The sequence below is a fragment of the Carettochelys insculpta genome, chromosome 2 (assembly GCF_033958435.1).
Source record: "Carettochelys insculpta isolate YL-2023 chromosome 2, ASM3395843v1, whole genome shotgun sequence".
Taxonomy (NCBI): Eukaryota; Metazoa; Chordata; order Testudines; family Carettochelyidae; genus Carettochelys; species Carettochelys insculpta.
The window spans coordinates 189318412-189344830 of record NC_134138.1 but is presented as its reverse complement, the minus strand read 5'-3'; the positions used below and the strand labels follow the sequence as shown (position 1 = coordinate 189344830).

The following is a 26419-nucleotide window of genomic DNA, read 5'->3' as shown; positions in this document are numbered from 1 at the left end:
CAGCCCGGAGGTAAGCCCCGCACCCCGGGGGTCCCCCCCGGAGGCCATCCCCGGGACATCACGGCAGGGGGAGGAGGAGGAGGAGGAGGGGGGCTCCTCCTCCACTGATTCCAGCCTGCAGATCCTCCTCCTGCCATCCCGGAGCAGCAGCAGGGCCTCCGACCCCCGGGGATCTCCGGACCATGGGAGCGGACCCACAGGTAGGTACCCCTCTCTGGTGGATACCCCGGGGCTGGAGGGGCGGGGGGAACAGAGATGTGTCCAGGGCCCCCCACACGCTCACATGGCCATGGCCCCAAGGACACCAGGGACAGGGCCCTCACAGCACTGCAGCCAGCAGCCCCTGCCCCCCGCCACCCTGCATGACAGTGCCTTGCCCCATCCCCAGGCCAGGGGGGAGCGGAACCTCGAGGGGCCCCCGGGCGGAGGGGGTGGGACACCCCGCAGCACCAGCAGGCGATGGAGTGGGGGGAGTGCCAAAGGGAGACCCAGGCTACAGATGAGCCACCCGAGCCGAGGAGCTCCCAGGGCCAAAGGAGGATCCTGGCGCTACAGCTGGCAGGTGACACCTGTGCCCTGAACAAACAGGAGGGAGGAGCCGAGCTGGCTTGGAATTGGGGGGCGAGGGCGGGGGCCACAGGTAGAGGCTAGGGGAAGGGAGAGCTGGTAGGCAGCCAGCCAGAGGAGGGGGAAAGCTGCATCGCAGAGGGGCCCCCCCTTGGGGTCTTCTCCCCACGACGAGTTGGAAGGACTGTCTCTTCCGACAGCTGGTGCTGTCACTCCTGCCAGAAACTGGCCAGCTGTGGCCTAAGAAACCTCTCCTGCTCTCAGACCCTGCGGGCTGAAGTGAGAGTCGCTCCCACCAGGGGACGGGCTGCAGGGCAGGGGGACCCCTGAACCCCATCCATCACAGCAGCATCTCCCGGGGACGGGGATGGGGAACCTGCAGCACAGGGCGGGGGGGGACAAAGGCCACGGCTCGGGGACGACACTAACGCCTGTCTCCATTCTTCTTTCCCCCCTCCTCTCCTGTGTCCTGCACCTGCACCGGCACCATCCGAAGGACCGGAAGAGAGCGCCGGCGAGGCGTCGGTCGTCCCGGAGAGTCCTCCGGGACCCTCGCTCCAGGGAAGCCCCCCGGCCGAGGAACCACCGGCCCCGCGGAGGGCAAGACGGCGGACCCCGCGCCTACTGCCGGCGGTGGCCACAGACCCCCAGCTGCTGGCCATCCATCGCCAGCAGCTGGAGGTGTCGGAGCGGCAGCTGGAGGTGTCGGAGCGGCAGCTGGAGGTGTCGCAGCAGTACATCCGGCTGCAGGAGCAGGCGCTGGCCTGGCGCCGCGAGTCATGGGGGGCCCTGGTGGACACTGTCAACCGCCTGGTTGATTTCCTGGCCCCCCATGCCGCGCCAGCCGCGCCACCACCCGCCATGGCCGCTCCTGCAGCCCCACCACCAGCTGCTGCAGCCGCCGCCGGCCCATCCGCCGTCGCCCCACCACCTCCCCGCGAGGGCCACCGCACCGAGGGACCCCTGGAGCCACCCGAGACTCGCCGGCGCCGATATCTTCTGGTGGAGCCCGCTCCCACCCAGCCGCGGACCAGACTGCAGGCCCGCCGGAGCTCCCGGCCGGGAACGCCCACTGGGGGCCTGTAGGGGGTGAGGGGCCCGGGACGTGGCCCCCCCCCCCCGATGGACAGACTTTGGGGACTGGGTGGGTGGGTGCTGCCCCTGCTTGCCCCGTCCCCCCTGTAAATAGTTCTCCCCGTTCTCCTCCCTGCTTTTTGGTTTCCTTTTGTGGATGGCGCACCCTGCTTGGAGTTTATTGTTGTACATAGTTTTATTTGTGCCCATCTTGCTTTTGTTACATGTTTGTCCCTCCTTTTTGCTTTCCCTTTCACATGTGTATATTTTTCTATTTCAAAAAAAAAAAAGGTTCAGCCAAAGAAAACATTTACGTTCACCCACAAGTTCGATCTGTCGTTTCTCCTGGACAAGGCGGGGGGGCGGTGGGGTGCCCCATGGTGGTGTGGGCGTTGAGGCAGGAGTGTGGGGGAGGAAGGGGCGGGCAGTCGGGGGCCTGGGCAGAGTTCACCCCGCGGCCTGGTTGTCGAAGTGGGCCCGCAGGGCCTCCCGGACCCGGGTCCCCTCTGGGTCCACCTGCCGACTGGGGGCAGCAGGTGGCTGGAGGTGTGCCCTGCCGGCCTCGGCGGCCCAGCCCTGAAGGAAGGTCTCCCCCTTGCTCTCGACAAGGTTGTGCAGGGCGCAGCAGGCACCCACAATCTGGGGGATGTTGTTGGGGCTGGCATCCAGGCGGGTGAGGAGACATCTCCATCGTCCCTTGAGGCGGCCGAAGGAGCGCTCCACCACCTGGCGCGCACGGTTCAGGCGCGCGTTGAAGCGCTCCTGGCTGGCGGAGAGGTGGCCCGTGTAGGGGCGCATAAGCCACGGCCGGAGGGGGTAGGCCGCATCCGCAATCATGCAGAAGGGCATGGTGGTGTCCCCCAGAGGGATCTCCCGCTGGGGGATGTAGGTCCCCGCCTCCAGCCGGCGGCACAGGCCCGAGTTGCGGAAAACCCGGGCGTCGTGGGTGCTGCCAGGCCAGCCCACGTAAATGTCCTGGAACCGTCCCCGGCTGTCCACCAAGGCCTGCAGGACGACTGAATGGTAGCCCTTCCGGTTCACGTATCGGCCTCCGCTGTGGTCCGGGGCGCGGATGGGGATGTGGGTCCCATCCAGAGCCCCGAAGCAGTTGGGGAAGCCCAGGGTGGCAAAGGCGGCAATGGTGGCATCTGGGTCCCCCAGCCTCACGAGTCTGTGCAGGAGCATGGAGTTGATGGCACGCATGACCTGCAGGGAAAGCACATGGGACAGCCCCAATGAGGGGTGAGCAGGGTGTGCATGGCCCTGCCCTGGCCCCCCTGGCCCCCCTGGCCTGCCCTGCTCTGCCCTGGCCCCCCTGCTCTGCCTTGGCCCCCCTGGCCTGCCCTGCTCTGCCCTGGCCCCCCTGGCCTGCCCTGCTCTGCCCTGGCTCCCCTGCTCTGCCCTGCTCTGCCCTGGCCCCCCTGGCCCCCCTGCTCTGCCCTGGCCCCCCTGGCCTGCCCTGCTCTGCCCTGGCCCCCCTGCTCTGCCCTGGCCTCCCCCTGTGGGTTCTCTTACCTCCATGAAGACGGCCCCGACAGTGGCCTTTCCGACGCCAAACTGCTGCCCCACGGATCGGTAGCTGTCCGGAGTGGCCAGCTTCCAGACAGCGATGCCGACCCGTTTCTCCACGCTGAGGGCACGCCGCATGGCAGTGTCCCGGTGCCAGAGTGCGGGGCTGAGCCACTGGCACAGCTCCAGGAATGTCTGTCGGGTCATCCTGAAGTTGCGGACCCAGTGCTCGTCGTCCCACTCCCCAAGCACCAGGCGCTCCCACCAGTCGGTGCTGGTGGGGTGGCTCCACAGCCGCCGGCGTGTGAGGCGGGGGGTGGGGCGGGGTGCTGCAGGGGTAGGGGCTAAGCCCTGCTGCCCCGGGGGCATCTCCTCCCCTGGGGCAGGAAGGTGCTCAGCTGCCCCCAACATGACAAGAGCCAGGGCAAGCCCTGCTCCTGCCAGGAGGGCTGGCTGGACCTCTAGCTGCTGCTGCTGCGGCTGCTGCTGCTGCTGCTGCTGCTGGGGGTCCATAACTGCGGCGCTCGGGGTCTGTGTGCCTATCTGGCTCGTCAGACCGCGTGCTGTGCAGGCTGAGTGTATGTGGGAGGGGCCCTTTAAGGGAGCGGCTAGCTGTTGCCCCGGAAGCGCTAGTCCGCCCTGTGACCCTGTGTGCAGCTGTGCCTGGCATCCCTATTTCAATGTGTGGTACTTTGACGTGTAGACGTTCCCTCGCTGCGCCTATTTCGATGTCGGGCTGCGCAACGTCGAAGTTGAACATCGACGTTGCCGGCCCTGGAGGACGTGTAGACGTTATTCGTCGAAATAGCCTATTTCGATGTCGCAACATCGAAATAAGCTATTTCGAAGTAGCGTGCACGTGTAGACGTAGCCAAAGTGTGCCTGTTCTGTCATGACCCATTCATATACATCGTTGCTTCACATTCATGGCCACGATTTGTAATGTCCACATATTACAGCTAGACTGAAACATTCTGTAAGAGAAGCATTATTTACCCAAGTCTCTGCTTAGTACCTGTTCACCAGATTCTGCTGTCAGATGCAGTACGTCTGCAACATTCACTCACTGCAGTAGAAGTACTATGCATATATGTGAGGGTAGAATTTAGTGGTTTCCAGGAAAGGAGAGTTTCAAGTAGTCCAACCACAAATTCATGGGAATGGAAACATCTCCTCAGTGCTCGTACTACATGCACAAACTACACTTTTGGAAGTTCTTGTGTGGCAGCTATACTTTTAGTGGCATTACTAAACAGAAGCAAACTGTTCACCACTCTCTTCTTCCCTGTTCATGCCAAGGAGGAAGACAGAACCTAGTCAATTACCACCCCAGGAACAGCCTCTTTAGATATAGAACAGTGCCTAAAGAAGCAGCAGAACAAAGCCTGGGAGACAGTTGCCAGCAGGCACGGATCAGAGAATAATTTGGCCAAGACAAATTGATGAAAATCTCATGAAAATGTTTTTTTTCTTTTGAGATTTCTACCTTTTTTGTTCAGGTCTCCAAATTAATTTAGGGTACATCAAGGTTGATCTGCTGGGGTTTGATTTAGTGCGCCTAGTGGGGATGTGCTAAATAGAACCAACAGGGCTCAACAGTTGACCCTGTACACCTCATTCTTGCGAGGAGTTTCTCCTGTCAACCTCCCTATGAGAGGATAGTCTGACAAGTCAATCTTAGATACACTATTGTTGTAGCTGGAATTGCGTATTTAAGATTAACTTTCAGGTCTAGTGTAGACCTGCCCTGAGAAGACTATCCAAGATTGGAGTATAAAACCTAGGTTTGGCAGCATGTGGACCTGGACAACAATAGGCCATCAATCTAATTTTCTTTTACAGCTGAGTGTTTCATTACTTTCCCAAGCTTTGAAGCTCAAGACTCTGGAGAATGATGTCAGTGGTAACATTCAGCATGAATGATGCACTGGAAGGGTCAGGTCTTTTCAGAAGTATGAGACACAATAAGGGTGTGTGAATTTAGAAATATTTCCAGTGGTGCGTCTACTACTTCCGTCATTGCTAGGGCCTTCAGACCTCAACACATCTGAAGTCTTGAAATGATTCTTGCCCTACATACAGCAGAGAATTAATGTAAAGCTTGAGTTTCTGCAGGATAAAGAAGGTAAGAAAGACGAGGGCAAAGTATCTGCCTGCATGAAAAACGCCAGAAAACTTGGTAAGTGGACCTCCATATGTGCAGTATATTTCTATTACTATCTTGTAATGTCCCTGGTCAGTAGTCTCTGGTCAATAGTACACTACTGTGCAGAAATGGGATTTGAACAGCACAGATCTGAAAGGCTAAACTACACTGGTAGTTGGCTCTGGCTACATCTATACTACAGAGATGTTTCAAAAGAAGCCCTTCCAGAAGATCTCTTCCACAAGAACTTCTTTTGAAAGAGTGTGTCCACACACAAAAGTGGATCAAAAGAGTGACCTGCTTTTTTGAAAGAGAGTGTCCACACAGGCCCCGCTCTTTCGAAAGACTGGGCTAAGGATTGAAAAAATCAGGCCCTATGAGGACTGCTCTTGAAAAAAGGGCCTACCGAGTGTCAACACATTTTCTTTCTAAGGAAGCTTCCAAAAGGGGGCGCTCTTCCTGAAATGGAATAGGAACAGTGATTTTGAAAGGAGTGCCACAGTGTTTCGATTTACTTTCAAAAGCATAATTTTTGTGTGTAGATGCTCCACTGGATCTTTCGAAAGAGCCCCCTTCTTTCAAAAAATCTTTCGAAAGAGCTTGCTAGTGTAGACACAACTTCTATGAATGAAATTTATACGGTGAAAGTGAATTATGTGCTAGTGCAGGGACTTGATCACAGTGCTTTCCAAACTAGAGTTTGGGAAAAGACTAATCCTTAATAGAGCTTCTTTCTGAAAAGTACATACTCTAATCAGAACTGCTGTATCATGACAAACAAAAAAGAAGTCATGTAGCACTTTAAAGACTAAATTATTTTGTTAGTCTTTAAAGTGCTACATGGCTTCTTTTTTGTTTTGCTAGGATACAGACTAGCACGGTTACCTCTCTGATGTATCGTGAGCATGGCATGCTTGATTGGAAGACAGAGAAATATTAATATTGAATTTTGAGGTAAGACAAGAAGGACCCAGAGTTACTATTTAGACTGTCAGAAAACAAGCAGTCCTTTTGCACCTTAAAGACTAACAATTTTATTTTTAGGTCATCAACTCTCGTGGGTAAGACCCACTTCATGAAGGGGGCCTTACCCTCAAAAGTTCATGACCTAATACATTTGTTAATCTCTAAGATGCCACTGGATGGCTAATCATTTTGTGAAGTTACAGACTAACATGGCTACCCCTCTGAGACTGTTTAGATTGTGGAAGCCTCCATACTGAAGATGAGACAGTCCCAGCTGCGAAGAGTGTCCAGGATCAAATGTATCCTGAGATTTTAAATGCCCTGCACCTCCCCACCACTGAAAAAAACCTTTAAAATGCTTTCACTTTAGGATGCATCAGTATTTTAATATCACTAAACATGAACAACTTGCACTGGCTGCATATTCGTTGAACTCTCAGTAGAACACCACTAATGCTTGTTTGCACAGTGTCTAAGCCTGCAGCTTTCACAGCACACAGATGTAGAGTTGGGCATTCTTTATATCCCAAATACTGTTTAGACAGCATCTCTCTTTAAAATTATGGTTATTTAATGATGGACATATCTACTCCGTAATTTCTACAATGACAAGGGACTCAAGCACAATGTGCCAATCTCCTGAAATGGAGAAAACACAGTTAATTCCTGAAGTGTAAAATGTGACTGAATTATATTCCAGGACTGTGATGCAAAAAGTCTGAAGGCTTGAACCAGGTCTCAATGAAGTCTACTGAATTTTTCTTGTTGACTCTGAAAGGAATAGATTTCGGCCCCAATGTACCATAGGATTGTAATGCAATTAAATGCACAATAACAACAGACATTTTCTGCAGACAGAGAAGTCTTCTAACCATGCCATAACCATTGCTCCAAACAGGTCCTCCAATGCATTAAGAGTTACAGTGTGGATGAAACATAAAATTGAATGAAGTTTGAATCTATTTCTTTCAACTTCTGTGGATTTGCAAAGAAAACTCCATTTTACTAACCTTGAAACGGCTAATCAGATCATAACGCGTGAGAAGTTCATAGAAAATGAATTTCAGTGCATGATCCCCGCTAGCATCATTTAGTGCAAATACATCAAAGGACCACTTGTCTACATTCTGCAAGGTATGGAAAAAAATTGTTAATACAGTCATTTCTTTTATAATTATGACACAATTGCTAACACTCTCAATCCATACAAATCTGAAAAAAACATCACTTTGAGGGATATGACAACAATCCATCACTGCTTCTATATTATTCTAATTTCATGTAATGTTCTATTTGCACTACAGTGGGTTATGATGATGGCAGATCTGGCAGGAGTTTGACAATGAATATACATTCACAAGTATTTTAATTATGATCACTCAAGATATCTACATACAATCAGCAAAGTCTGACTGTCAAAAGATATAGAAACATGATTTTGAGAAGCTAATGTTGAGATGCCTGTAAAAATCTATGGCTGGCACTGTTAACATATTTACTGTCAGTTGAATTAGTTGATGTCCTGTAGTCTAGGAAAATATTGTGGGTGCTGGACCAACATACAATAGTGGGTACTGGACTAACATAGAGTAGTGGGTGTTGAGATTTTGAAGGCACCTCTTCTGTCTGAACTTCCTCAGCTTGCAGCTCTCTGCAGTTCTCTGCAGTTCTCACAAGAAGAGACTCTGTCATGAGACGTGTTCCATGCTTCAGTCAGAAACACAACAAGAGCAGTCTCTTTTGTGACAAAATAATGGTTAAGATGCCTGATGCCTGAAGTCCAATTTCTACTAGCTGTGACTCAGTTTTTGCTAATTCATTAGGAAAATGCTCACTGGAGGATTTAACCAGTGAATCCAAGTGAAAATTGAGATTTCAAACTAGATAGATTCCAAATTTCCAAACAGCCATCACATAGGGCCAGTTATGCGCCCCCCCTCCCCCGCCCGATGATATGAAGGCATTCCTGGAAGATGAACCATTACATTTCCAATTTTTGAGGGAGGGAATGGATACAGAGGTGACCTTAGAATCATCATATCTGTAAAACTGTAAAATGTGAGTGAAAATCCATAAAATGTCATAATATATATGTCAAACAAATGGGAAAAGATGCAAAATGAAGACACAAAGAATGAATTAGCCCAAAAATCAACTGTATTACAACAGTGTTAAGGTCATGTCTAATTAAAAAAACGCAAAAGAACAAAACGAGAGAGAGAGAGAGACAGAGAGAGAGAGAGAGAAGTGTAGGATCAAAAATCAATGGACTGAAACTGGTGTGCCAGAAATTAATCCTAACTGATTAACAAATTTATGAGGAGACAGTCATTCCATCCATTTCTCCTTTTTAGTACTCTCTAAAAGAAAAATACTTTGTTGGGGCAAATTAGAAGAAAAACCTGATTATAAAAAACCAGAGAAAGCAGAACAGGCTGCCTCCCCACAACTGCGTCTTGTGACCCTGAATGTACCACAACACTACTGGTTCTCCATCATTTGCATCCTGAGAGATATCTTGACAGACAGGCCTGAGCAGGATCTAGATGATCCATCAACTCAATCCCATCTGGGATGTAAGACTGACTCTCTCTCCCAAACTCACACCTGTATCTTTAATGAGAGGTTACATGGACTTTTAATGGCATGTCTGACAAGGAATTAAGCAGGCAGAGGTCTCTCTATATCAAACCACAAACCTTGGTGAAAATCATTTAATATTGGAAAGCAATTATGTCACATTAATGCTGTTGGCTCTTTGGATCCATGTATTCCATCTAAATTAATACAGCAAACCAAGTCCAATAAGCACCCCAACTGTTTACTGACAAATGTGTATATATTCATTAGGTATAATACTCAAATACACCTGGAGTGTTAAGATGTATGTGGATCTTTAAGCAATATGTAGCCCTGCAACATCTCCAAAATCATCTCTCCCCTGCCTGGTATTTTACACTGTCCTATTACCAAAGCTAATTTCAAATGCAGCAGGGATGGAATCTGCAGCACAGAGGTCTCCACCTCAACACAAAAGTATCTGAACAGTATCAAAAGTCAAATACTCAAATTTGTTACCTGTATATTTAATGATATGTGTCTCACTAAACTAAGTGATTGGGCAACAAAGTGTCAAACGACTTTTAATACTAATAAATGCAAAGTAATGTACACTGGAAAAAATAATCACAACTATACATACAAAGGATGAGAGCTAATTTAGCCTTAACCACTCAAGAGAGATCTTGGCGTCACTGTGGATAGTGCTCTGAAAACATCCACTCACTGTGCTGCAGCACTCAAAAAGGCACACAGAATGTTAGGAATAATTTAAAAAAGGATAGAGAATAAGACAAAGAGTATCTTATTTCTGCTATATAAATCCATGGCAGGCCAACATCTTAAATATGCCATACTTTTCATCATAGAAAAGAGGAAGTTAAGAGGGGATATGATAGAGGTCTATAAAATAATGACAGGTATAGAGAAAGTAAATAAAGAAAAGTTATTTACTTATTCCCATAATATAAGAAGAAGGTGTCACCAAATAAAATTAATTGGCAGCAGGTTTTAAATAAACAAAAGGATGTTATTCTTCACACAGTGCACAGTCAACCTGTGGAGCTCCTTACCAGAGGATGTTGTGAGGATCAGGACTTTATCAGAGTTCAGAAAAGAACTAGATAAATTCATGGAAGTTCAGCCTATCAATACTTACTTGCTAGGATGGGTATGAATGGTGTCCCTGGCCTCTCTTTGTCAGAGGCTGGAAACACATGACAAGAGAGGGATCACTCAATGATTATCTCTTCTATTAATTCACTCTTCAACACCTGACATTGGTCACTGTCAGGGGATAGGATACTGCGCTAGATGGACCTTTGGCCTTACTCAGTATGGCCATTCTTATGCTGAATGCCTATCATTTTGCTCATCCAATTTTAATGTCAGGGAGCCTACAGCTTCTTAAAGGGGGGGGGGAGTTTTATTTCAACTGCAATTTTAATACATAAAATAAATGCAAAAATATAAAGACGTAAGAAATAGCAGAGAAACAATCAGACCACCTCTCCACACAGTAATGGTGGAAACCAGAGCAAAGCAGTGTTCAGTTCATGCTTGTTTTATTATCACTGCTATTTCAGACCTGTTCTTGACTAGCCAAGAAATAGCATGACCCTAATTTTCTTCAGCTTCTTTTCCACTAAATGTATACCCTCAGGCTCTTCACAAAACTACAGAAGAGCAGAAAAAAATCACAGTAGTGTTACCAACACCAGTAAGAGGAGTAAATACTCCCATTCAGTTGGGAGCATTTTCCCCTGTGCCTTCTGTTGAATTATAAAATGTTTAGCAAAGCTGAAGGTGTAGAGATGGTGGCATACACAGTGGTCTACACTGTGCACCACTGTCATGTTTGAAGTCAGGGGGAACTGAGAGCTCTCAGCCCCTTGTGGGACAGAGTCTATTTTTGTGCAAGAGTAAGATATTTTTGAAATGTCACGTGCCTGTTCCTCCTCTCCTTAGCAAACTGAAAAAAGGTGCAACAGGAATTATAGCTGGTAGAATGATACACAGATCGGCAGTGCTGCCATGTACGGCTTGGGACCAGCATTCCAGATTTCTGAGAACTTTGTGGTGCAGCCAATATGAGCGTATTGATACATAACTGAATTACATTCCTTTAACTGCACTTAAAAATTTACATCTTTAAATTGGAAGCTATTCTCCATACTCAAACTCTGTTGCAGATTGGCTCCCAATTCTCCAAGGCACTTTAACTGAAAAAAAAAGATGATTGCATTTTATTTATGCATGCATACAAATGGGTTTGGCGCCACGTCCCAGGGACGAGGAAAAGAATCAGCTAGACATAACATTATAATGAGTGTTGTTAAACAACAGACAGTGCGTGGCATAGTCCTTCACTTTTAGCAAGACTCAAATTTCTTTGGAAATTGCATTTGTAGCTAATGGCGCAAGGATGAACAACCAAGGATAAGGAGTGGGCTGCATGACTGGCTCTCTATCTCAGTGGGCCACAGCAGCCTGTGGCCTTCTGAGATTCTACCTTTGGCCAAATCTGCCGGATTGAAACAGGAAAAAAGCATGCTCCATATTTCATCACCACCTAGAGATAACTGGAAAATCTTTGACGCATTCTTGAAGAAAAAACGTTTTGTTTCAATCATCTGTGTTATCCTGAGCCAGACAATCAGATTCACATTCTCAAAAAAAATTTTTTTACAAATACAAACTGCATTTCATCAGAGTACCTGGTTGCTAAATGGATCTATTTTACTCAGAGCCAACACAATTAGTTAATATATTTGTTATTGATTATATGTCTTATTTTGGCTGGATTAATTATGTTTGCATCCATTAAATAAACATTCCCAGCACGTTTGTGAGAGGGAGAGTACAATGACCCACAGCAAAATATCCCAGTGCTTTACCAACATTTGTTATATGACACTTTCATCAGCATTACCTTCAGCACTCCAATCACAGCTGGTGGGTAGCTCAGGCCAACCATATTTGATGTCCGTCTGTACATTCTACCAGGATAAATGAACAGAGAACAAAACAGAAAAAAATTATTATTCAGAGTTCTTCCAACAAGAAATTATTTATTCAAGAAAAAACAGATTGAAATTCTTTAATCTTTCTCTTCACATACCCTCCCTATCTTTATTAGAGTACTTAGGATTAGAGTAAACGCGCAAGATACATGCAATCAACTTGAGCAAGTCTCAGGTTAACGCTGCTGGCCCTGGCAGGAGTGGGAAACCAGGGGCAGCCTGGCTCCCAGCCCGTCTCTGCTTGCAGAGCTGAGAAACTGACCCGGGCACCAGCCTTGGTCAGTTTCCTGGCTCCAAGGAGTGGAGGGGAGCCAGGAGCCAGGCTGTCCCAGTTCCCAGCTCCCATCCACTGGCTGGAGCCAGGAAACTGACCCAGGCTGCTGTCCAGGTCAGTTTCCCAGGTCCCACAACTGGTGGGGATATGGGAACCAGTTTGCCCCCTGGTTCCTGGCTCCCCTGCCACTCTGGGCTGCCCCCATGGCTCCTGCAAGCAGCAGCTGGTTCCCATCTCCCCTCGACTTGCATGAAAATTTGTGTTACACAAGAGTGGCAAGAATGCAACCCCCGTGTAACTCAAGTATCAGAGGGGTAGCCGTGTTAGTCTGGATCTGCAAAAGCAACGAGGGGTCCTGTGGCACCTTATAGACTAACAGAAATGTCTGAGCATAAGCTTTCGTGGGCAAAGATCCACTTCTTCAGATGCAGGTCTGCAGGTGAAGAAGTGGATCTTTGCCCATGAAAGCTTATGTTCAGACATTTCTGTTAGTCTATAAGGTGCCACAGGACCCCTCGTTGCTTTTGCGTGTAACTCAAGGGTTTATTGTACCTCAATTTTCCTCATTTTACAACCTTCTCACTCCACGACACATATTAGGGCCACAGTCCTCCTGGATAAAACAAACAAACAATCATGCAGTCCTATAAAGACTAAAAGAATAATTTATTCAGTGATGAGCTTTTTGTGGAACAGACCCACTTCTTCAGATCCCAGGAAAGCTCATCACCTAATAAATCATTTTTGTTAGTCTTTAAAATGCTACATGACTGCTTGTTTGTTTTATTAGAATACGGAGTAACACAGCTACCTTCCTGGATACTAAAGACTAGATGGGATTTCCCTCGGGCATCTGCCAATGCTTCATCTAGATTAAGCAGAGGGACTGCTCTTCAGCTATGCAAGAGTTTTCTGTTCTTCCATAGCAACTGACCATACTGCATTTCTCAGTCCTTTCTGACCCAGGGTAGAATGAATTTCAAAACAGAGCTTCAGTAAATATATCAAGTCTGTTGACTGGACTTACTCAGCCCCTGTCTGATACAGCTTTTCCTGACGATTACTTATTTTTTACAACAGCTCCCTACAGTCTTGTGTTGTTTGTGTGTATAGGTGTGTGCAATGGGTTTAATCAGAAAAGCCGGGTAAATAATAGATTTTTGGGGTGGGAGAGGTTACTGTCAATCTAAAACTGCTGTGTCCAATATGGTCTCCACTCACCACATGTGGCACACAGGAGACTATATTGTGACAAATGGGGCCCCTTCCAGAGCATGGCACTGGGACCGGAATCCAAGCCCCCTGCTGTGGGGCCCCTGCAGGCAGCCCAAGCTCTTGCCAAGGGGTCCCCCAGAGAGCAGGGCTGGAGCCTGAACCTCTGCCACAGGGCTGCCGTCAGAATGCAGCACCAGGGGCCAGAGCCCAAACTCCTGCCACGGGGCCCCATTGGGCTGCCGGGGCCAGGGTAGAAGCCCCCTCCTGGTAATGGTGGATGCAGGGCAGAGGGGTGGGGAGGCTTACGCAGGCACTCTGCTTCAGAAAGATTGCTGAGCCCTGGGCTAGGGGGTGCCTGGCTCTGGGGGAGGGACAGGCCATTTATTGGGGGAGGGGGCACAAATGTGGTAATATTTAAACAACTTGGTGAAACTAACACCAATTCATAATACATTTCAGTGTTTTTAAAGCTACATTTTTCACTGAAAAAAAATTAGGACAAAGATTTTGCCCAGCTCTAGTAATTAGCACTTATAATGTGATTCAGCAAAGCACTTGAGTATGAAACTGAAGCATATGTTTGAGTCCCATTGACTCTAATAGGTTCATACATATGCTAAAAGTTAGACACATGCTTAAATGTTTTCCTGAACAAGATATGGGGGCTGAAAGCACCATTTTCTACATGCTAACAATATAAGACTACTGGAGATACATTTATACAATTATTATCAGTGACAGGATTTCCCAGGTCTTTGGTAAATTAAATATTTCAATATCCAGTATTACTTTAACACAAACTTTAAAAAAGTAATTGGAAAAAAAATCACAAAGTGTTGAAAAAAACAAATGAGTTAGTTTTAGGACCTTTGAAATTAAAACAACTTTGAAATTTTGATTTTTCCCTCACAAATGTAGATTTTAATTGTTCAACCATCTCTGACCATGTGATTTAGGTAACTACCTATGAATTCTGCACAACAGATGGTAGAACATGCAATAATCCACTGACTATTTTTATGAGCTGTTCAAGAACAACACACGGACTCAAATATGTTCATAAAAATTACTGAACAATTTCAAATACTGAATAAATCTGTAAAAAGATAATTCGAAAACAGAAGAAAATGCCAAATGAATTGAATAAATGGTTTTCAACAAATATCTGATTGGCGTACATAGCAGAGCTTGTTGAAATGTTGTCCAAACTAAAGCAATTACTAGTGCACCCACATATCTCATGGACATCTGCTAGTGCTCTTAACACATATGCAACACATTTCTGAATATTCAGATACACTGACAGAAAACATGCTACAAATATGCATGAAGAAACTATTATGCTTCTATGTGGCCAGTGGCATAATGGCTACCAAAGCTGTCTAGCGGACTTCTTAAGACTGTGAAGCTGGATAGACCATCAGTGAAATTCTGATAAACACTACTACTAATGTGACTGAAGTGAACAATTTCTACTAAAATGTATTACATAAAACAAAATATCATGAAATATTACAGTGTTCAGCTAAAAGTACCTCTTCAATACACTGAAAGCTCAATTCTGCACTAGCATAAGCGTGTTTAATATCATTGCAGATAAATAGATATGCTTGCTTATGCCATGTCTAAATCTGGCCCTGAATATATATTTCATAGGCATTACTACATATTCTGTTTTGAAGAAACAGAATGTCAGGGAAGGGAGATTCCCCACTAAAGACAGGTGCAATACTGAAGGCTGGATACAGGGCTATTTTAATTCGAACGGCAAAAAGTTTTCAAACTTTCAGATGTTTGAACTTGGGTTTGATCCAGCTCTAAATGCATGAATTGGTTCAAACTGCAAGAATCAGCAATGGAGAAGATCGAGGCTATGTCTACACTACAAAACAAAGTCAAATTTATTAAAGTCAAATTTGTAACACTGGGTTTTATTAAGTCAAAGCTGCGTTTCCCCATCTCCCCATAAAGTCAACTTAGAACATCCCCTCTAAGTAGTCAAAGTTCGACTATTACAGCAGTGCATTGAGGGAACCTATCCCATAGTTCCCTCAGCTGCATAGCATTCTGGGTTTTTTTGCTGGTGCATTATGGGAAAAAAATGCCCTGCAAGTGGTTGTGGGACTCTAACATCATCTTCCCCCACTGCATTGACCTCATTTCTCTCCTGCCAAAAACAAACGGCCATTTTTCAGAAGTCTCTTTCCCCAATGAGAGAAATTGTTTGAGTCGTCCGCATTACAGACTTTTTAACAAAATGTGCCCTGAGAACACCCAGCTGACTAAACCATGTCAACAAGTTGCTCAACTAGTTTTTCCCTGGTGAAAGAACACCAAACAGTGGAAGAATTTGGATCCATGTGAATAGGGGAAGACAATATTATTCACAAAGAAGAAAAGTAAGGAATCCCAAGAGAAAGAAAGTCAAATAGGTGGTAGGCTTCAGAAGCTGAAGCACCCAGCTGACTGTGCCATGTCAACAGGTTCCTCAACTAGTTTTCCGCTGATGAAAGAACACCTTTCATTTTAAGGCAGCCTGTTTGGGAAGTGTCAATCCCATGTACTACAATGTTGTTTATAATAACAGTGGGTTAAAACCAGATCACATGCAGAAAAGTAGGGAGGCAATCACAAGGTGAAGCATCCAAACAAGCAGTGGGAGCACCCAACTCACTGCACCATGTACACATGATGCCAAGTGGAACGAAATGGCTCCATGCGACTAGGAAAAGAGCTGTGGGAGCACCCACCTGACTGTGCTGTGTCAGTGGGTCACTCAACTCATCCCTAAGTAAAGAAAAACAGTGACTTCTAAAAATAACTTTAGGGAGCGCCCAGCTGCTTGTGCCACGTACATGATGCCCATACAACTTGGGAAAGACTTCATGTAATTCTCAAGCAAAGCAGGAAAGAAGGAAAAGCAGGGAATCCCAGGGAAAAGTAAAGCAGTCACTTTGAAAATTAAGGGAGCACCCAACTGACGGTGCCATGTCAACAGGTTGCTTGGCTACTTTTCCCCCAGTAAAAATACGGCAAGCAAGCCACTGCAGATACTGTGGCTGCCCTGAGCCACCCACTTTGGGAAGGGAGAGTACTGGCGCAGGGCCTGCGGGACCGGCCCCACAACGATACTCTGGCAGGGGCCAGCTGAGGAACCAGTTGACGTGGTGTGGTCAGCAGGTTTCTTGGACAGTGGAGGAAGGAGGCATAGCCCAGAAAATAGGTGCCACCAGGGGGAGTCACCACCCTCCACACACAGAGCATCTGTTGCCTCTCAGGAGCCAGCCAGCCCCTGAAAACATTTGCTGCCAGGGAGGCCAGCCCCCTGGCACTTAGTGAGACCCTGGAAAATGTGAAGCACAGAAACCCTCACCCGGCACAGGCCAGGACATGCTGCTGTCTGGAAGCATGGTCCGCACTGCTCAGCCAGCGTGTAGTGTGGTGGGGCTGGGGCTAGCCCGCCAGCCGCATGGTGCCTGGGGGAAGGACGGACTGCCCCATAAAAATGTGAAGGGCAGAAAAGAAGTTTCTCCGCCTCTCCTGCTAAATCCTGTGCAGGGAGGAAGCCTTCACCCCATGCAGGGCAGGACATGCCGCTGTCTGATGTGCTGTTGTCCGGTTCCCACAGCAGAGGCACCACATGGTGTGGTGGATCGGGGGCTAGCTCAGCAACCAAAATGAGATCCCTGGCTGATGGCTGAATGCTGAGCCTCTCTTTCATGGCTAGATGCAATTGCCACGCTGAGGACTGAGAAATTAATTCTAATTGTTGGGATTCCTGTTTTCTACTTCCTGCACACCTGAGCTGCGTCTACACGTGCACGCTACTTCGAAGTAGCGGCACCAACTTCGACGTTAGGCGGCGAGACGTTGAAGTCGCTAACCTCATGAGAAGATAGGAATAGCGCCCTACTTCGACGTTCAACGTCGAAGTAGGGACCGTGTAGATGATCCGCGTCCCGCAACGTCGAAATTGCTGGGTCCTCCATGGCGGCCATCAGCTGGGGGGTTGAGAGATGCTCTCTCTCCAGCCCCTGCGGGGCTCTATGGTCACCGTGGGCAGCAGCCCTTAGCCCAGGGCTTCTGGCTGCTGCTGCGGCAGCTGGGGATCTATGCTGCAGGCACAGGGTCTGCAACCAGTTGTCAGCTCTGTGGATCTTGTGTTGTTTAGTGCAACTGTGTCTGGGAGGGGCCCTTTAAGGGAGCGGCTGGCTGTTGAGTCCGCCCTGTGACCCTGTCTGCAGCTGTGCCTGGCATCCCTATTTCGATGTGTGCTACTTTGACGTGTAGACGTTCCCTCGCTGCGCCTATTTCGATGTTGGGCTGAGCAACGTCGAAGTTGAACATCGACGTTGCTGGCCCTGGAGGACGTGTAGACGTTATTCATCGAAATAGACTATTTCGATGTTGGCTGCACGTGTAGACGTAGCCCTGGAGAGCAGCAGAGATGAAAGCAGCCAGAATGTACACATTCTGGGCATTGTGGGATACCTCTGGAGGCCAATAAAATTGATTTAAAGAAATGCTGTTTCCGTGCTAGTGTTAATTTAACCATTTAAATTTGAACTTGGCGGTACACTGCATCATATGGTTGATGCAAGTATGTCAGACTTAGTGTGTCTTAAAATCAACCGAGTGATATTCGCAATGAAGACAGTCACATTGTAAACACTGAGCTAACTGCTTTAATATCAGCTTTATGCTGTAGAGTAGACATAGCCTGAGAGAGTTCCTGTGCAGGGAGGAAGCCTTTACTCCACGTAGGGCAGGACATGCCACTGTCTGCAAGCATGAACTCACATAGCCTACCTGCCACGTGTTGTAGTGGGGTGGAGGCTGTCCCACCAGCTGCCTGGTACCTGGGGGCGGCTAGCCACATAGTCCAGTGGGGTCTAGACCGCTGATCACATGGCGCTTCCGGGGTGAGGAGTGAGGGGAGCTGCTCTGTACAAAAGTGAAGTGCAGAAAAGAAGTCCACTGGTTTAGTGGACTCCTCTGAGATCTGAATCTTTAAGATGACTGTAGTGCAGATCTTCTCAGTGACTCATGTAATTCAAGTTGGGGATGATGAGATGTATGTTCGGTTCAGCTTACATCAGTTAAATGTTCAACCTTTGTAAGTGTTACTGGACCACAAAAATACGGGTACACCAGAAACTGAATTGGCAGATATTGCTTAACCTCTTATTCCTACCATGAAAATATTTGAAGCTATAGTCTTCCCTTTGGCCCCTAAAGAGGAGATCGGTAGCACCCTAATAATGAATAAATACATGAAGATTCCTTTCATGATCATTTAGCCCCAGTTTTCCAGTCCTTGCTCACCTCCAAATAATACTAAAAGCAAAATAAAAATTGTCTTCATCTAATATCAAAAATACAATCTCTGGTGCTTGCCCAGCCACTGGATCAGAATAATGAAATCTTCCTTTACCTCTCCACGAATATCCCAGCTTGCACTGCATGGACAATGCTCCTGAACCGGGGCTTTTCCTCACTCCTTTTAAGCATCATCCCCATCTGCCGTGTGAAGGTGGAGGCCAACCAGTCTCGGACTTCAGAGGGCACAGAGTCTGACTGAATATCACTGAGTTCATCTTCTGTGTCCAATAAACGCCTGGAGAGGAGTAGAAAAATTGGTAAAGAGAGGGCTCTTAATGCAGCTCCATAACAGCTCAGAAACACTCTAATTAAAGCCAATGTGAGAAATTCCTTTTTTGTAAACCTACAGGAGCACGTTTTTGACAATACATAACAGCTTATTTATTTTCATGAATAGCCACATGCCAGATTGGGAAGCTCACTCCCAGGCAGATAAACATTAGTCTTCCATGATTTCTCATCTTCTATCTTTGCAATGTTCATGATCCTCATTTTTTCACACATTTTAACCGATAGAGAGTCATAACATTTCTAAATGAGAATCCTACTAAGTTTTGGAAATTTTTGCCCAAGATGATTCTGTTCAGGTAAATTTAATGCTGGTGAAATGGGTTGGCATGATCGCATTGGCAGAAGTCACCTATGTATGCATGTCAATGGATAGAACCAGTTTGCTTCAATCCTCACGTGGATGGCTATCTTAAGAAGATAGTTCAGATCTTGGGATCTCATATGAGAATGACAGCAACTATGCCTATCATGGAAGCCATTAGACTTCCAGCTTCCCACCTGATATGTAAATTACCAACTTCATTTGAATGGAACAACGTACCAATACACACGAGTAGTTAACTCACCTAGTTTCATCGATGTACACTGATTCAAGTACAGTAGCTGCATATTCCAAATTCTTTTTTAGATCTACAACTGAAGCCTCTCCTCTCTCTAGCTGCTTTACCAAAGACCGCAACCTAAGAGGAAAACAAGAACCAGATTAGCACTGAGATAAATGGGTTTGAGCTTGAATAGCGGTTCATAATACAAACCAAGATAAAGCATATAACCTACATATAACCTACATATAGACTACAGTGACAGCAAAGCTCCTGGTACTATGTTCACGAGAAAACAAATAAATGTTTGGGAGAGTCCTGAGGACAACTGTCCATATTCAGGTGACAAAATACCTTCTTTCTTGAGAAACCTGTCATCTACTCTGAAAGTTCAGATCAAGAAAGCCATAGAGTGAGGGATGTGAGTGCCATTAGAGATGCTCACATAAACTCCTAGCATAAATTCAGCTCGGCCAACAGAAGACTGCTTCTATCAAGTGAGGTGATGTTCGACAGGGACGGAAGAACACCCTCTGTGGCATCTGGCTGCATCTGCACGATAGAGTTATGCCCGAATACTTAATGCTACCATAGTTACATCACTACAAACCTTGTAAGATAGACTTAGCCTAAGGCACAAAGGCCTAAATCTGTAAGATACCAGCAATCTCCAACCCACATTGAAATCAATAGCATACTCAGCACCTCCCACTAGCATCCAAGATCAAGAAGTTTCACATTTTTCACAGAAAGGGCACTGACTGAATCTATTGACAAACACTGTCATTTTGCTGAGGAACAGTGTAGTATTAAGGAGTATGTATCTTGGAAATATCATGTAACAGAGTAGTTTAAGATTTCCAAACATATATAATGGTCTTATTAGAACAGAAACTTATCCCCAGTTTACATACTCAGCATTAAATGTAGCCAACTCAAATTTTTCAAATGAAAAACACTACACTGAAAAATGGCTTTTTTCAAAAATAAGCTTTGTAAAGTTTTTACATTTTCAATTTTTCATTCAACACAAAACCAAAAATATTTTAATGCTATATTTCAGTTTTTCCCTGTCTCCTTTGTCCTCTTTCATTCTTTTCAGGGCAAAAATGGAAAAATATTTTAAAAGGGAGGGGTAGAGAAGATAGAAAATAAATTTAAATAAGAGTGAGAAATGGGAAGGGGGATATGGAAAAAAATTTAATGTCAAAACTTTTCAGTAAAAGAATTCAAGTTTCAAACAACTGACAAACTATTCTTTTTCAAAACTTGCGAGAAAATATTTAAATTACTTTGTAAAAAGTATGTATTCATTTTAAACAAGCTCCAACATTAAAATATTACAGTTTAACAGTCTAAGGCTAGATCATGAGTTATAATCTAGCTGGGCAAGTTATGAAGCTATTTAGAAACCTATGTATCCCTCCTGGTTTTTCCAATACTCTGTGGAAGGGAGTCAACTCAACTCACCCTGTATTGATTGTCAGGTCTCAGAAACAGACAGTACAAGTGTATATACCCTACTGTACATCTCTAGAGCTCCTGCATGGTTCTCCAGAATCTCAAATTTCATTTCAAACACATTCGGAAAGCCTCTAGATTTTTATGGTTGAAAAGTAAACCTCTAGATGAATGCAAAACATAACCGATGTGGAGATGTCCAAGTAAACGTGTAGCAAGCTTGGAACAGTAATAGCTCTGAGAACTGTGAACTCAGGAGACATGTAATTCAGCTGCCCAGAGGTTATTTAAATGTCAGCTTTGTTTAATATTTCACTCCTCATATAAGAAGGAAGCTAAAGGATCATTCAGTTTCCCAACCCCCCAGGATTCTCCGGGAGTCTTCAGGAATTAAAGATAAATATTTAATTAAACATCGTGCTACATGATGAAGCCCTCAGGAATACATCCAACCAAAAACGGCAACCTAAAAGGGTCATTAATCTGCACAATTCACTGTCAGTGCTGGTAACAGAAGTGGGCAGTATTTTTGGGTGCACAAATCCTCCGGTTCCCCCTTAATTAGGAAGGTACCTTTAGCTCTCTTCAGCTAAAGGGAAAAGGAAAAAACCCAAGCTGTTCACATGAAAACCTTACTTAATTAATACTTTGCGTTCCAAATGCTTTAGCTGTTATGCTTTCCTTCCTGCATCTGTAGCAGATGATTACAAGATTTTTAATGATGTCTTTGCCACAGAGGTATTAAGCAGGCTGAGGTCTCCACACCAGAAAATGAACCTTGTTAAAACTATTTAATATTGGACAGTCGCAGGGTTATATTAATGCCTTGACTCTTTGGGACCATTAGTCCATCTAAATTAATGCAACAGCCAAACAGTGCCCACAGCCCCACTGAAGAAGAACAAAGTTTAAGGAGCGAGCACCCCACAGGATTACATTTTGAACAGCTGTGAACACCACAGCTGACAGCCACCATGGACCCCAGGGCAAGGTGGGAGGAAGGGCCCGGTTCTGAGTCCTGGAAGTGGTGGGGCCAAAGACAGAAGGGGTGTGGCGTAGACTAGTCAGCTCTTAGCACTGCTCAGACCACGGCGCTGCCCCTACCCCCACCCCTCCAGAGCCATGTGGAATGGAGGAGCAGTGCTACCACAGTATTTCAAAAGGGCCCAGAGCTCCAGCTGATGTAGCAGCAGACCAGAGCTCAAGGCCCCTTTGAAACAGTAGGGCCCTGTGCAACTGCCCTCCTTGCCCCACCCCCATTGGCAGGCCTGTGAATGTCAGCTCATGTGAGCAGAGCTTGGAAGAGTGTCACCACCTCTTCCACTCCCCCCCACCCCCCACTGATTCATCTCCTGTCTAGAGCAATGCATATTTCCCAATGCACCTGCACAGCTACACGGATCAATGTAATGGGTGTGGAGACCAGGCAAAGCATCCCCTAAATTCCTCATTAGTTCCTGCCCCTTCTTGTTTACTAAAGGAAGTGAGGAGAAATGTTTCAATATATGATTCCCTTCTCAGGATGTTCAGGAGGTCTCTCACAGGTCTCAGTTTCCAGACTAGGCAGACTGCCTGTCTGGAAGGGAGATGAGCTAATACTGAAAAACATTTGTGTTTGTCCTTGCAGGTCTTGCCAGGTCAAAGCCTTACCATCTGTTTATTCTCTTGGAACCAGTACTATGACCAGAGAGAGCAATACTATCCCCATTCTGGGCCCAGATGCCTTTTACAACATAAGCTCAGAAATCAGAATATTTGCTGTGTAGTGAAAATAGTTCAGTTACATGAGTTGTCTCCCTGTTCGCCTGGTCACCCATAAAAATAACGGAAAATACATGAAAGCAATGCTTTTTTCTTCTTTTTTTTTTTTTTTGTGGTACTGGGTACCGGCACCTTTGCAGCCCCAGCCAGTGGCTTGGATGAGGGCAGAGAGTGGGGGAAGGAGGATGTGAGTACCGGCTTCTCTTTTTCTAAAAAACACCACTGTGTAAAAGAGAGGCTACTTTGGACCTAAATGAAACAGTGTACTCCTACTATTTTTAATCAGATTTAATGTTTCAGGGGTGAGCAAACTCTTATATGTTGGGCCCCAGTTTTTGTCGCTGCAGTTAGCAGGTGCCCCACCCAACCTGTCTAACGCAATCCAAACCATTGGAAATTTTGGTTACGTTCATATGAAAGAAAACCCTTTTGGCATGTGTAAGAAAGTAAGTTTGTAGAATGTAAAAGCTTCATCAATCAGCATATAAATGTGAATACACATACATAAAAACAGTCACATATTTCAACATTTTTAAGGATATGGATGAGCCTGAGACCCCTCAGTCGATCGTTCTGCACCCCCCATAAGAAATTTCACACCCACTGGAGGGCGCCTGCCCACACTTTGTGAACCTGTGCACCCCTTATCTATTTCATGTTAAGGATGTTGACTGTCAAGGTGTAGGGAGGGATAAACGTGTTGCTAATTTGTTTTTTAAGGTGTTTATATTTTTGCAGTAGCACCAATGTATTTTATTGTATTGTAATTGCCTGTAGTTAAGAATCTATATTAATGAACTAAACTACAGCTTCCCTTCCCATACATTATCTTGCCTCCTTGTGTCAGCTTGGTCAATGTGGCTCTTAACTTGTGATCAGAAGTAACACCTACATGTAGGGTAGATCATTGAACCTTGCAACGGGGACATGAAGTATGCATTTATTGATTCTTATTTCATTGGCTGAAGCACACAGCAAGTCTAATCCATGGGACCTTCAAAATGTGTACTCAGTCCTAGTACAATGAGTAGCTATTAGTTTATGGCATCCACATCCATCATACAAGAAAATTAGAGTACGCTGTGCCTTAATCATCTAGCAAACCACAAGTAAAGTTGCTATAATGGAATGGTGTCACACAATCCATTTTTCTTGAGTGCAAAAAATTACATTGTCTTGCCTCACCATTCGTTATATATAAATACCTCTGACTTATCAAGCACCCATTGCTGCTGCCTGTTACCTATATTAAAGAAGTCCAGTGGCATTATACTTAGTGTGTTACATATATCTATATTTGGTTGAAACTGTTTGGAATAATTCATAAATTAGGGCCAGAATGAACTACCCTCACTCCCACTGAATGACATCTGACACCACCACAGTCCCACAGAAGTCACTTTGGGTGCGTCTACACTAGTTGGTTACTTCGAAGTAGCTGGCACACACGCCGTGAGCTATTTCGATGTTGAAATGAACGATAGGCGGCGAGACGTCGAAATCACTATTCCTATATGAAGATGGGAATAGCGCCCTACTTTGATGTTCAACATCGAAGTAGGGTGTGTGTAGATGATCCGCGTCCTGCTATGTCGAAATAGCGGGATCCTCCATGGTGGCCTTCAGCTGAGGGGTTGAGAGACGCTCTGCTCAGCCCCTGTGGGGCTCTATGGTTGCCACATGCAGCAGCCCTTATCCCAGGGCTTCTGGCTGCTGCTGCTGCTGCTGCTGCTGCAGCAGCAGGGGGTCCATGCTGCGTGCATGGGGTCTGCAACCGGTTGTCAGCTCTGTGGATTTCGTGCTGTGCAGGGCAAGTGTGTCTGGGAGGGGCCCTTTAAGGGAGCATCTTGGGGCTTTGCTGGCCCCTTATTTCGACGGGGAGCGCTTGTGTGGGCAGATGCTCCACATTTCCTTCCAGGGCAGCTCCTTTCGATGTTCCCCGTTGCTACATCAACGTTGAATGTTGACGGCACCAGCCCTGGAGGACATGTAGATGATACGCGTTGAAGTAGCCTATTTCGATGTCCTTACTTCGAAACAGGCTACTTCGACGTAGTGTGCTAGTGTAGACGCAGCCTTTGTGGAAGATGGTTCTATCTGTTGTTAGAAAGGTGATCAGATGTGACCAGTGGGTAATGACAATTGTAACTGCATTTCATCAAAGGATCATGTCACACACCATTTCTGACATCATAACTGTGAAGCTAGATTGTAGCTCTGAGTAAGGCTGTCCGTGGAGCACTTGGTGGTGATCTGCAGAGAGCTGGCTGGTAACATGATACAGTACAATCTTTCATATCTGGCATCTCTGGGACCAGGAGGTTACCAGATATTTAAATATTCTAGATAATAGAGAGACGTACCTAGCAATGAATAACACTAAAGAAAAGCAAGAAGATTAGATATTAAGGAAGAAACAAAAATGTATGCAGAGTACTTTATTTACCAACAACAGGAATATTGTACACTGTAAACATACTGTATTTGCTGTATTTATTTGTATTTACTTTCACTATACGGTACTTATGGAAAATGTAACTAAGATTTGCTTATGGTTACAATGCCGGTTTTTTCAGAGTTCTGGATAATAGAGTGACCAGCTATGAAAGAGTTTACTGTACCAGCTCCTCTTCCTTATTCCACCTGCTAAATTGCATTAAATGATAGCTAAAACACATGCAATAATTTGCTAACACTTTTCTGTTGTTAAAAAAAAGCAAACCAAAAAACACCATGAAGGGGTTGGCAATTTGTCTGTTGGGAAATGTTTGCTAACCCCTCTTCTAAATGGCTTATTACCACACAAGGGCCGTGTCTACACATGCCCCAAACTTTGAAATGGCCACGCAAATGGACATTTTGAAGTTTACTAATGAAGCGCTGAAATGCATATTCAGCGCTTCATTAGCATGCGGGCCGCCGCGGCGCTTCGAAATTGACGCGCCTTGCCGCTGCGCGGCGCGTCCAGACGGGGCTCCTTTTCGAAAGGACCCCTCCTACTTCGAAGTCCCCTTATTCCCATGAGCAGATGGCCATTTGCGTGGCCATTTCAAAGTTTGGGGCATGTGTAGACGTAGCCAAGGTCTCTGTCTAGATTAGCCCCCCAACTTCAAAGGGGGCATGGTAATTAGGGTGTTGGGAGATTACTAATGAAGTGCTGAGTGCATATGCAGCACTTCATTAGGCTAAATCTCCCCCGCGGCAACTTCAAAGTGCTGGCCTGCGTGTAGCTGCGGGTCAGCCACGGGTACTTCAAAGTGCCTGCGCTACTCCAAAGTCCCTTTACTTCTCAAAAGCTGACCCGCAGCTACACACAAGCTGGCACTTCAAAGTTTCATGCTTTAAAGTTGCCACGGGGGAGATTTAGCCTAATGAAGTGCTGCACATGCACCACAGCACTTCATTAATACTCTCCCAACACCCTAATTACCATGCCCCCTTCGAAGTTGGGGGCTAGTCTAGACACAGCCAAAGGGTTATTTCACCTTTCAGACCAAAGACTAATAAAATAAAACATACAAAGAGCCCGGTCCAATGCAGTGCTGAGCACTCTCGACTCCCACTGAGTGCACCAGTAGCTAAAGCTTTGCAGAAGATGCTCAGCAACTTGCAGGATCAGACCCCCCATTACTTCCAATACGAAGAAAGA

General features: G+C 46.1%; 1 protein-coding gene across 6 annotated transcripts in view; it reads right to left on the bottom strand.

The window, feature by feature from the left end:
* PDE1C (phosphodiesterase 1C) overlaps positions 1 to 26419 on the bottom strand; it is a 329257-nt gene that overhangs the window by 113884 nt on the left and 188954 nt on the right. For all 6 annotated transcript variants that reach the window (XR_012644546.1, XM_074988155.1, XM_074988154.1 and 3 more), the window contains 4 exons: positions 19573 to 19686; positions 18768 to 18950; positions 11754 to 11820; positions 7273 to 7389 (listed from right to left, as the gene is read on the bottom strand). Coding sequence is in view for 5 of the 6 variants with exons in the window: in XM_074988155.1 (XP_074844256.1) it covers positions 7273 to 7389; positions 11754 to 11820; positions 18768 to 18950; positions 19573 to 19686 (481 nt within the window). In the remaining variant the exon portion in view is untranslated. The remainder of the gene's footprint in view (positions 1 to 7272; positions 7390 to 11753; positions 11821 to 18767; positions 18951 to 19572; positions 19687 to 26419) is intronic.